At 40.7% G+C, this 12,306-nt stretch overlaps 1 protein-coding gene across 1 annotated transcript in view; it reads left to right on the plus strand.

Moving 5' to 3' along the window:
* TM9SF3 (transmembrane 9 superfamily member 3) overlaps positions 1-12,306 on the plus strand; it is an 82,713-nt gene that overhangs the window by 54,408 nt on the left and 15,999 nt on the right. The window contains exons 12-14 of the mRNA XM_085881674.1: positions 89-235; positions 1,075-1,158; positions 7,367-7,443. Of these exons, the coding sequence (XP_085737800.1) occupies positions 89-235; positions 1,075-1,158; positions 7,367-7,443 (308 nt within the window). The remainder of the gene's footprint in view (positions 1-88; positions 236-1,074; positions 1,159-7,366; positions 7,444-12,306) is intronic.

Consider the following 12,306-nt stretch of genomic DNA (forward strand, 5'->3'; position numbering starts at 1 on the left):
TTCATGGTGCAGGCTCAATGTGCCATTTTTTTATTGACTGCACATAGGCCCATTTATATCTACATGCAAGAATTTGTTTCACCAACAGGTATTTTATCTTCACGTCGTTCTGGGCGTACAAGATATATTACGTGTACGGCTTCATGTTGCTTGTACTCGTCATCTTGTGCATCGTGACTGTGTGTGTTACCATTGTCTGCACCTACTTCCTGCTGAACGCCGAGGACTATCGTTGGTAAGGTGATGTGAATTTGAATACAAATCCTGCTATTTCCCCATTGTTTTGAACATTTTGCAGCTCTATTTCTTTTTAATATTTTCTTCATTTCAATTGCACAGTTAACTTATAACAATATCTATCAAATTGTGGATTTGTTCTTCCTTGATCGAAAATGTGGTAAATTGTAGATTTGAACATTTGCTTTTATATCTCTTCTCCTTTGCTGACTGCAACCCAAAGTAAATTCATCAATTTTAAAGTTTTTATTTATTTTTGGAGGTGGGTACTTGAAGCAGCATTAAAGTCTAGTACGGCATTCGGTAGAGCGCATACTTCCACCAGGTTGAACAGTTTACGTTTTGTATCCCACTGATGGGCTAGATCTGGATCCAGACTGAAACCAAAATCGAATTGACTTGTTCTTCTTACCAACTCAACTCATCCACCAAGTTTTGTCGTAATCCGTCCAAAACTTTTTGAATTATTGGTTTTGGCCCCATCTCTCAATGGTGAAAAATCACTTGGAAAATTAAATCAATTCTTGTATCCGGATCCGGATCTTCGCCAAAATCAAATAAACGCGTCCTTGTCACACACCCAAACCTGCCCACCAAGTTTCGTCCAAATCCGTGCATAACTTTTTGAGATATCCTGCTCACAGATAGTCAAACAGACAGGGGTGAAAACATAACCTCCATGCACCTTCGGTGGTGGAGGTAATCATTTGTCACTTTGTTTGTTTGTTTTTAAACTCAATCCATATTGGCATAGCTGAAAGTTTAATTTTGAATTGTGCATGATGAATGTATTTTTAGATGAATGCTGTAAATTCATATTTGCCTTTTGTTCTTTAGGCAGTGGACCAGTTTCTTGTCTGCAGCTTCAACATCTGCATACGTGTACATGTATTCCATATACTACTTTTTCTTCAAAACAAAGTATGTGCACTCTTTATTTGTTTATTTTTAGATCCTCATGGAGGATCTCTAAGTCTTACTCACGTTGTTGTTCTTGTGGATTTTTTTGTTTCACAGCCTACAGTTTTCATCGAAACGTCCTGAAACTTGCCGTATATATGTAAAAATATCCTGCGCAGACAGTAATGATCTCCGATTTTGAAAATTCCTCCTAGAAAAAAGTTATGACGTCAAAATATCTCCACTAATGGAAATCGCCTAAAAAATAATCTCCGAAACTAGGCAAGCTTTTTTATTTTGTTTGCAGGAATCGAACAGGGCATTAGCAGAGATGAATTACCGCACATATGATGCATCACCATGACGTCATATCAATTTTTATGACGTCATTACTATTTTTTGACATTTTTTGTTTCACAACCCAGAGTTTTCATCGGATCTTCCTGAAACTTGCCATGTATATGCAGAAAGCCCACGCACAGGCAGTAACCATCTCCGATTTTGGAAATTCTTCCTAGAAAAAAAGTTGACGTCATAATATCGCCGCTAATGGAAATCGCCGATACCATTATCTCCGAAACTCGGCAAGCTGTTTGAATTTTGTTTGCGGGAATCGAGCCGGGCACTAGCACAGATAATTAATTTATTGCAAACCTGATACATCACGATGACGTCATATTCGTTTTTATGACGTCATCATTAAGAGGACGAGGATCTTAGCTCATTCGAGCTTGTTAAATTTATTTTTACATGAAGGTGCCAAACCTTATGGAAAAGTTAAACGGTGAAGGCACATCCTTCCTGACTGTTAAGGTAGGAGCAAAGGGATTTGCAACTCCCTCCATATATTATTGGAGCAAAAATGATCAGAAATTGGCACAAGGTTTGAGAAAAGTTTTCGATGAGCCATCAAATAACCTGTTAGGAGGATGACGTGAGCTGGCTGGAAGAGGACCGCTCCTCATATAGGAGTAAAGGGGAACAAAAAAGTCTAGCTGAGAGTGCAGTCATGATTTGGGATGTCAGCAAGGAATGAGTTTGTTAATGTGCATGTATTTCCAAAAGTGATTGGTGGCAGAGAGAGCTTGTGGCATGATACTACAATGGAGATTCTAGAAAAGAAGCCAACCACCTTGCTCTGCTGGAATATTGCAAGTTTCTCCTGTTTAGAGGTGCCGATGCTCCTCAGAGCTTGATCTCTGCCATATTTAGAAATAGAAGATGCGATTCAGGGGGCTGTGGACAAAGCAAGGAATTGTACTCCATGGTGTTTCACACAAATGCCTTGTGTGGTGTGTGGAGTTGAAAACTACTGACACAAATAAATAAATAAGGGAATGTGCACTGCACATTGTACTGAAACAATGTCTGCCTGTTGAGGATAGTGATGAAGAATGTTTTTTCTTGGACCGTTCATTTGTGGCGAAGGAGCTCTTGCTAATGGACTTCTTCTGTGACTGGTTATCACAAAGTGTGATGCAACAAAGTCTGTTCTCCATTTTAAGATATGGGGGGGGGGTAAAGAGAATGAAAAATTTTCCAGTTGAAAGTAAGTTTTATCACAAGCACATGTGTTTTTGATAATTTTGAGCTGTATCTTTCAAATGGCGTAGCATATGCACAGGCCTTGCTTGGTTATTAGCCCCCGTTGGACTTGATCCGAAATGGGGGTTTATGGATTTGGTCTTGATTTTCGTGTGTATGCGTCCACAACCATATCTCAGACATGTATGGACCGATTTTATTCACACTTGTCAAAATGACGACACATGATGGTGTACATATGCACATCATTTTGTTTTGCGATATGATCAAAGATGGCCGACTGGCGGCCATTTTAGTTGTAAATAAAACAAGTCTGAAGACGACCAATGGTTCACGAGTGGTATTTTACGATGTGGATTGTTTCAGAAGTCAAGGATGAGACAATGTGATAATTTTTGACCAAGTTATAAAAATGATCAACATTATGTGGTATGGGTGACAGGTTATTAGCTGCAAAATGTCGAAAACCCAGTTTCGTTCAACAACTTTCAAAATTTGACCTTTGCATAACCTTTAAAGGTCACAAAACAATGTTGTGGACATTAAAATAAGGAAACAGGATATGTGCTATAGCTTATTGGAGTTAGTTTGTTGAAGAAGGTCGAAAACCCGGTTCGATTCCCACAACTTTGAAAATTTGACCTTTGTGGCCTTTGAAGGTCAAAGGTCAAGGATTATGACCTTTGGTGCAAAACTTCCTCTGGAACATTCCAGGAACAATATAGTGTCATAAAGGCTATATGGCATTTCGCACTCCTCGGATTATCCATACTTTGATGAAATCAGCGTAAAAACAAACTTGAAGGGGGGCGCCATGGGCAAAATGGTTTCAAGACTTTAGGTGGGGAATGACCTCAAGATTATGCATAAAAAATATTGTCATCCTCGCTCTCAAAGTTTAGGTGGTCGTCTGATTTTTATGTCAAAATTCGCAATTTTCTAAGTTTTTGACCTTGTGACCTTGACCTTGGGACGAAAATGAAAAATCGGACAACAACAAGTTTTAGATAATTCATTTTGCTATTCAAATACCGAAGAGCCCATTCCATTCAGTCAATTCCCGAGGAGAAGATAAATTTTTAATCCGACTACCCCCTAAAAATGGCTATTTTTGTGGCGTGGCTCCGCCCACAATGGGCATAGCCACGCCCTCATCCAGGAAAAAACAACTAGACATTGATATCGAACACATAACCAAGCTTCATCAAGATCGGATCAAAGTCCACGGAGTTATGCTCTGGACACACACACAGACAAGCCGGTAGGCAGACATGGGTAGACTACCCACTAGAACCTGACGCGATGGGCCCGTTCGATGGGGAATGACCTGAGGATTAAGCACAATAAAATTCATGATTCCAGCTTCAAGGGTTAATGCTGCAGATTGTTTTTTCATGAAAATACCCCCACATTTAGAGGTTTTTTGGCCGTTGCTAGGCAACGGAGGGGTCCATAGCAACGGTTCTTTCTCACACATACCTCGGACATACCATGAACCTACCATACCAGTTTCATGTATATCTGACTCATAGTCTCTGAGATATAACGAACTTCGTATTTTTATTGTTTTCGACCAGGGTTCATTCATTCAGTCTATCTTCTCCGACAGTTTTCATAGGATCCGGCTGGAAATTTTTGACAATATGGCTGAATGTACTGCCCACAGTCGCTCATGGCCCGATTTTTGATTTTGGAAAAATAATTTTTTTATGATTTTTCAAAGTCCCGTTGCTCGGCAACGGTGGTGTCCATAGCAACGGTTCTCATTTACACACAACTCGGTCATGGTATGAACCAACCAACCAAGTTTCAGTGAAATCGCCATTGTATTAACGGAGCACTGGACCGAACAGATGGATAGACAGACAGACAGACAGAAAAACATATCGACGGAAATACTGATAATAAGGGTAGGAAAAAAAAAAATCAAAAATGTTTTTTTGAGATTTTTTTTTTTCGACAAGATTGACTACCCAACAGACAGACACAGACATAACGAATATAGTGGTCACTCTGACTGGCGCTCGTGAACCAAAAAAAACCCAGTGTTGAAGACGTCCTCAATAATTTCTCGGACATGCATTTACCAGTCTTGTTCAAACTTGGCACACAGGTAACGAATGATGGCTTGCATATGCATGCCATTCTTTTGCAACATCTGATCTAAGATGGCCGACTGGTGGCCATTTTGTTACTTAAATTACTTAAGCAATAACTCCTGAAGGTGAGCATGTCCATCTGCCTGCTAGATTTCCAATTCTTTTTGAGTGTCTCTGATTATGGTTAAATTGTTGAACCTTTATGATTGGTGTGGTTTTACACCGTGTTCGGAACTCGGCCTCATGCTACACTGTTTGGGCGCATGGGCCAACTAAGCTGTTGAAATGATCAGTACACCTGAGGTGTAATGGTTTCAGGAGTAATGGACAGCTTAGTTATTCCATCCATCCATTGGGACCATATTCTGTGCAGAGCGTTGGTGCTGCCTAAGCAGTCTCCTTGGCTATTGGGCACAATCCTGGACAGGTCGCCACTCCGACACCAGGATACCAGCATGCTGGTACTCATTTTGCCGACCTCGGAAGGGTGACAGGCAGAGTCAACCCCACCTGGTATTGATTCAACAGCCGAGTGGGATTTGAACTCAGGATCTTAGGATCCCAAGCCTACCACCCTAACCATTAAGCTAACAGCAGGCATGCTTAGTTATTGAATGACAACAAAAGCAATGAAGTTTAGTTTTAACTAGTGCATGCCCGAACGTGCGTGCCCGTACGAGGAAAAAAATTATATTAAAAATAAAAACTTTCAAACCGCGTGCCAGAAACAACCACACAGGCCGTTCCTTCGCTCTCGCGTGCCCGTACGTACATGGCCGTACGTGCAAAAAAAAAAAACTTTCAAACCACGTGCCAGAAACAACCCCACAGGCCGTTCCTTCGCTCTCACGTGCCCGTACGTGCGTGCCCCGTACGTGCAAAAAACAAACAAACAAACTTTCAAACAACTACACAGGCCGTTCCTTCGCTCTCGTAAACGATGACTGCATTGGGGCATTGTGTTTATCGATAAATGCGCATAAGAAATCGAGAAATTATTAGAATACAGTAAGTCATCACTATCCGGAAGTCCGTACGTTGTAACCCGTAATGGGGAACGTGGCTGCGGGTCTCTTCCCCAACGGCCACGCCTACGCAGCAACGTGTCCTGTCATTGGTTTGGTAAATAAATGGCCATAACTTGGGAACCCCTTTGAAAAGGCACATACTCAGGTCCCCAGCAATATACCTGGCAAGTTTCAATTGGATCGGACCAGTGGTTGTCGAGAAACGGCGGGGACACACACACACACACACACACACACACACACACACACACACACACACACACACACACACACACACACACACACACACACACACACACACACACAAACACACACACACACACACACACACACACACACACACACACACACACACACACACACACACACACACACACACACACCTGAATTATAGTTCGATGATGAACTCTTAAATGCACCAGTTCAAAGGCAAAATGTACATGTAGACAAACCATAACAAATTTACAAATGTGCAGAATACTTCAGTTTCTGGAATGTCAGTCAAGCATTACTTTCTTTGTTTTCATGTCGTATTCCAACACATGTTATTACAGGTAATTTAAGTTTGTCAAATTTTGTTTTGTTTTTAAAAAAAATAACAAAATGTTGTCATGATTCAGTCATTTTTACGTTCAGAAATTTTAGTGAACGACGATGTTTTTTGTCCTTGTGGACTGTCCTTTAATAAAGGTCTCGTTTTAACGACGTATCCTATGCCATCACAGTGCATGTGTTTGTGAAACAAAATTTTGGTCATGTGCTGTTGAGGAAAAACAACAACTTTTTTGTTTTTAGCTGAAGATGCCATATTGTGTCACCCAGCAGCTTTGTGGAAGTGGAGTATTATAGACGTGAAGCGGCGAGCACAAGGGGTTATCCAAAGGGATGAGTTAACGATTTGAGTTTTTTTTTTTTGTCTGAGACAGTGAAAAAATATTTTTTGTGATTTTTAGATAATTTCCACTGCAGCTCGTGTCAATGAATTGCCACTTTGACACTCTTTTTGTCCTAGCAAGCCTGTGCACCCTTGCCTCACTTTTTGATGCATTTTGTTGGTAGCTTAAAAAAAATAATTAAATTTTAAGTACGAGGAAGTTTGAGATGGCAGAAAAAACAAGTACAGTAAAGGGTGTATTGGCGTCGCTTGCGAGGAACCATTGACAGTACACCTGGCCTCGCACAGCCAAGCCACATGAAGCATAAGTTCACGCTTGCTTTGTCTGAGCATTTATCGATGTGAATAATTTGTCCAAAATATTTTTTCTTGACCCTGCACTGCCTGGGTCCTTAGTGATGAATCTGGTTCCATTTTCAACTTTGTGTGACCTGTGGTTTGCGAGGAGATGCAAAACTGACACTTATTATATTGATTGGATCTTATGATATAGACCCTTTTATTTTATGAGAAGCAGTAAATATTTTTCATCAGTATTTATGTTTGAATATTTTGTTGGGAGGGGATGGGGGTTGGAGTTGGGGGTGGGAAGGGTGCCTTTTATTTATTTCTATCCCGTTTAATGATGTGCTTTTGATCTATCTTGTGTGTTTTTGCTGTAGGATGTATGGCTTGTTTCAGACGACATTTTATTTTGGTTACATGGCACTCTTCAGCATGGCTCTCGGCGTCATGTGTGGTAAGTCAGAGGCTCCTTTCATTGTTTTTATTTCATTGCACATCTGATTTGCCATGTTTTCAGCATTCCCATACAAAGTGAATCGCTTTACGGCCTTGAAGCCATTGTCAGTTAAATATGAGGCTGTGTAGGGATGTGAGGTTCATAATGCTCAGGAGTTCAAACCCAAATGAACAGGCAGCATATGAATGTTTGTAGTTTGTAGACTTGGTTCCAGCCAGAAAACAGAATTGTTGGTGTCACAGATTCTGGGTGTTGCTTCTTGTCTCTAATTGGTCGATTCTTGAGTTGGATGGTGGTATTTATTTATTTTAGAAACTGGCACCTTGTTAATTAAGACTTGCTTAAAAATGGATCTTTGTACTAGTTCACGTATTGCTTTTGTTTTTGTGCACATGGTGGTGACCACCGAATGCTTTTGTGTGCATGGAAAGCATTTATTTTGAGCTTCCCCATCCTCATTTATGTTACTTCCCCCAATTGTTATTGGTGTGCCTGAATAAATTTAATTAAGGGGTTTTTTTGGGGTTTTTTTTAAGCCAGTATGAAATAAATTATTTTTATATTCTCTGAGTGATAGAATTTCAAATGCGTCCTTCGCACTTGTCTGATGTGAACTTGGCATTGTTTCTCTTTCTCAAGTTAGTTTTGAAAATTCCGATGGGAATATGCAGCATGAGGCACTGCTGCCATACCCACATCTTAGGGTTTGTAGTTGTGATGGGTAATACTGAAATGACCTTTGTGAATCAAGTTTTGCAATAATAAATAACATACTGTGCACATGCAATGGCTATGCCACCATATTGTGGGAAGGAAGTGGCCATGAAGCTGAGGCCAAGCATTTAGCCAGGCCAAAAAAAAAACAATAGGGAAGTCAAGCTGTGAATTAAGGCGAGGGGAAGTATTGGGAAGATAGTGGAATGGGAAAAGGTAGGGGTGGGAGGGGAGTGTGCAGAGGTTTATCTTGGATGACTGGAAAGACAGTGAAAGTTTATGGTCGGAAAAGTGTGTTTATGTCGGTGGATGCTCACCGCTTCAGAACGTCCCTTCGCTTGTACCTGCAAGAAGAAAGGTTGAGGGTCACGTCGGATACGCAAAATTAACATGTCTTTATTCCTTTAAAATATCACAGTGCGAGCAATCGATGACTATGTAGTTTCACTTTTTGGAGGCAATGCAACATTTAAATGAATCGTTCTTGAAGGAAATATTTGCTGTAGTCTGCTGGTTTCTTATTTATTTATATGCACACCACTGTGAATGGGTGTTTGATTTCACGACTGAAATGAGATCATTACCCTGTCCCACACACAGTGGGAGATGGCTTCTGTGAGTCTGTCTGCCCAGGCCGTAACCTTTTTGTCATCAAATTTTCAACAAACCTTTATTATAAGAACATGGAGGATACTAATTGATAAAATTTACTTTTTAAACAATTTTTAGCTCTTGTTTTCGTCAAGTTTAGTTTGAGTACAAAGCTGACATGGACAGGCTTTGTATTCTGAGGTGCTTCCTCAAAGTAATGGTGTTTTTATTATCATGAGTTCATTCTTTAATTTGAACAGATTTGTTTGTGAGATCGTATGAAATGGCAAGATTTACTTGGTTGCCTGTTAGCCTATTTGCTTATTTCCAGCGTATGAAGGCCCTTGGTATGCTCAATGTTTGTGTTGTGTTTGAAAACCCAAAGTAATGCGGCCATTTAAAATATAATAGCCATTCAAATATCATATGTACGGCACCATAAGTATTTTTGTACACAGTACGACAAATGCAAGCATATGAAAAGGGATCACTTTACAGGCATACTCAACACAAGTCCAATGCAGTGCATGATTAAACGTGAGTGTTTCATCTATCAACTAGAACGGCACTCCATGGAGCGCATACCTCCACCAGGCTGAACAGTTTACGTTTTGTATCCCACTGATAGGCCGGATCCGAACCAAAATCGAATCGATTCATCATTATCTCACACCCAAATTGTCCACCAAGTTTCATCCGCATCCGCCAACTTTTTGAGATGTCCTGCTCACAAACAAACAGACGGGTGAATACATAACCTCTGTCCCTTTGGTGGCGGAGGTAATTACAATGCAATTAAATTTGACGTACTTTACCTGTGTGGTGATTATTGGACGTTGTGCAGCAAAATGCACACAAAGGACTGCTGAAAGAAACCGCAAAATAATTATCAAAACATCTTGTCTGTTGAGCAAGATGTCCCTCATTTCAGCACATTCCATACCACTGTGCTCTTAGTGGTGGTCCATATGTCTTGTTTTCCCAATGAATATTTAAATTCATTCCATTGATGCACATTGTAATGACATGTAGTGCTGTTTTCACAAACCATTGTCATTTACATGATAACTGGCAGGAGAATGTTATTTGCGAATGGGAATGATAAGGTGTATGGACCACACCGTGTACATTATGAATTCCATGTACCTGGTTCTGAATACAGCATAGTAACGCGAGAAAGTTAAAGGCGGAAAATGTGTAAACTCGAAAGTATTCCCTTACCAGAAAACGTCAGGAAGATTGAGGAGGCTTTCGGTGAAGTGTTAAGCAGAGCACCACACTCAGAGCTCACGAGCAGAAATCACTTTGAACCAATTCAGGAACAAAGGAATAGGAATTACGTCATACGCAGTGTACATGTATAATGAATGGACATACATAAAGCGCTTTGAGGAAGTTTCTACGGATTCCATTGCAATCAGATGAACACTAAGGAGCCATCCATTTGACGTGTATGCTGTTGAGCGAAGGAGGGAGTGGGGTGGTTTGCCAAATTAAAATTGATAAAAACTAATGGAGGGGAGAGGATGATGGGAGAGGAGAGAAAGGGAAAGGGAAAGGAAGACAACGGAATGGTGATGGAGTGGAAGAGGCGTGTATGGAGCTTGGAAGGTGAGGCGGAGGTCAAAGACTTCAGTTTGCCTACGTAATAAGTCTATGGATCTTCATAGGAAAGCAAATGTGCAGAATCAAATACAGCCAACACCATATAATAATAATAATAATAATAATAATAATAATAATAAAAAAAGAAATGAAAAGAACACGTTATCTATTCCAACGATAATTTGGGGTCACAGTTTTTGATCATTTGATTGGACTTTCTGCCAGTTCGTTCATCAGCATATACGTTTGGGAGCGTCTTCATGTAACAACCAGATGAAATGCCCCATTCTGGTGGAGCTGTTGAATCACCTATATGGGGGATCAATGCCCCAATACAGCTGTACAGGGCAGCACCAAATCCTTTGTAACAGCTGCAGAATGCCAAAAGCCAATGTTGTCGAGAAGGCAACTGAAGAGTAACATTGGTCTTGGACTTCAGAACATTTTTTTCTGACAGTGCAGCACCGATACCTGTGATCGGTAGCATTCATCATGTGAAAATATTTCATAATCCTGTTAAAGCTAGTTGCTTAAAGTATTGTGTAACTTACAAATTGACCGTTGTGCAGTTGAACATGCCAAGATATCTATCTTGGTGAAATAGTGGAACTGAATGGAAATAAACACTTGGTTGCATTCATGATACCAACACGCAGTAACTGGAAGTGACGACATACATATGACTGGATCTACAATATGAAAGGACAAATAGAAAAATGAACGGATCAGTTCCTTGTAACAGTCACAGATGCTTCACATTGTCAGAACTGCATTGGTTACACAGCTGCATGATGGTAATTCATATCCTGACCTATGATTTATGGTTTTTTTTTCTTTTTCTTTTTTCTTTTTGGTGTCTCAGACCGAATAATAATCATTAAAAAAAAGAAGAAATTTTTAATATGGCGATTAAAATAGTAAAGGGAAATTGTAACGTGAACAGAAATGTAACGCTCATGTTGTATAATCAGGGGGATGTATTTATAATTTTATTCATCAGCAAAGAACCCATCTGCAAGGACGGGTCAATTCCCCCAACAATTTATATTTTGTAGACAGAGTATCAACAGTGGGGTTAAAGTACAAAATTGAGAGAGACTTGGACAAATAATGGTTGTACAGAGGAATGAAGGGCAGGAAATAATGCATGGGATGGACAAGATGGATACGGAAGGAAAAACTAGAGATTTGGGAAAGGGGGTGGTGGGGTTAACGACGGTAGTATGCATCGTGGTTTGGATTGGTGATGATCTGAGATGGTGGTGAGCAGCTGCGTTAAATATCTGGATGGAAGAATGAGATTGAAGAGTGTGGAGGTTAGTTCCACAGGTGGGAAAAGAAATGAGGAACAAATGATTTTGTGCAGTATCACAAGGAGGGAGTTGCTGGTAGACCACATGCGTCCTGCAGATACCTGGGGTGGGGGACAAAGCACGGAGAAGGTAGAGGGTGCAGGACCATAAAGGAGGCGGAAGAAGACAGAGGGACTACCGACCTGTCTGTGTTGGTGAAGTGATCGGCCCAGAGACAGCGTCATCATTCTGGTGGAGAAAATGTTATAAGCTAGCGCGAACATTGACTTTCAGCACCCGCCACTGTGCTGCTCTCTCTCTCTCTCTCTCTCTCTCTCTCTCTCTCTCTCTCTCTCTCTCTCTCTCTCTCTCTCTCTCTCTCTCTCTCTCTCTCTCTCTCTCTCTGTCTCTCTGTCTCTGTGTCTCTGTGTCTCTGTCTCTCTGTCTCTGTGTCTCTGTGTCTCTGTGTCTCTGTGTCTCTGTGTCTCTGTCTCTCTGTCTCTGTGTCTCTGTGTCTCTGTGTCTCTGTGTCTCTGTGTCTCTGTGTCTCTGTGTCTCTGTGTCTCTGTGTCTCTCTGTCTCTCTGTCTCTCTGTCTCTATGTCTCTATGTCTCTATGTCTCTATGTCTCTCTGTCTCTCTGTCTCTCTGTCTCTCTG

Source organism: Eptatretus burgeri, chromosome 5 (genome assembly GCF_056783735.1).
Source record: "Eptatretus burgeri isolate ZD-2024b chromosome 5, Ebu_testis_v1, whole genome shotgun sequence".
NCBI lineage: Eukaryota > Metazoa > Chordata > Myxini > Myxiniformes > Myxinidae > Eptatretus > Eptatretus burgeri.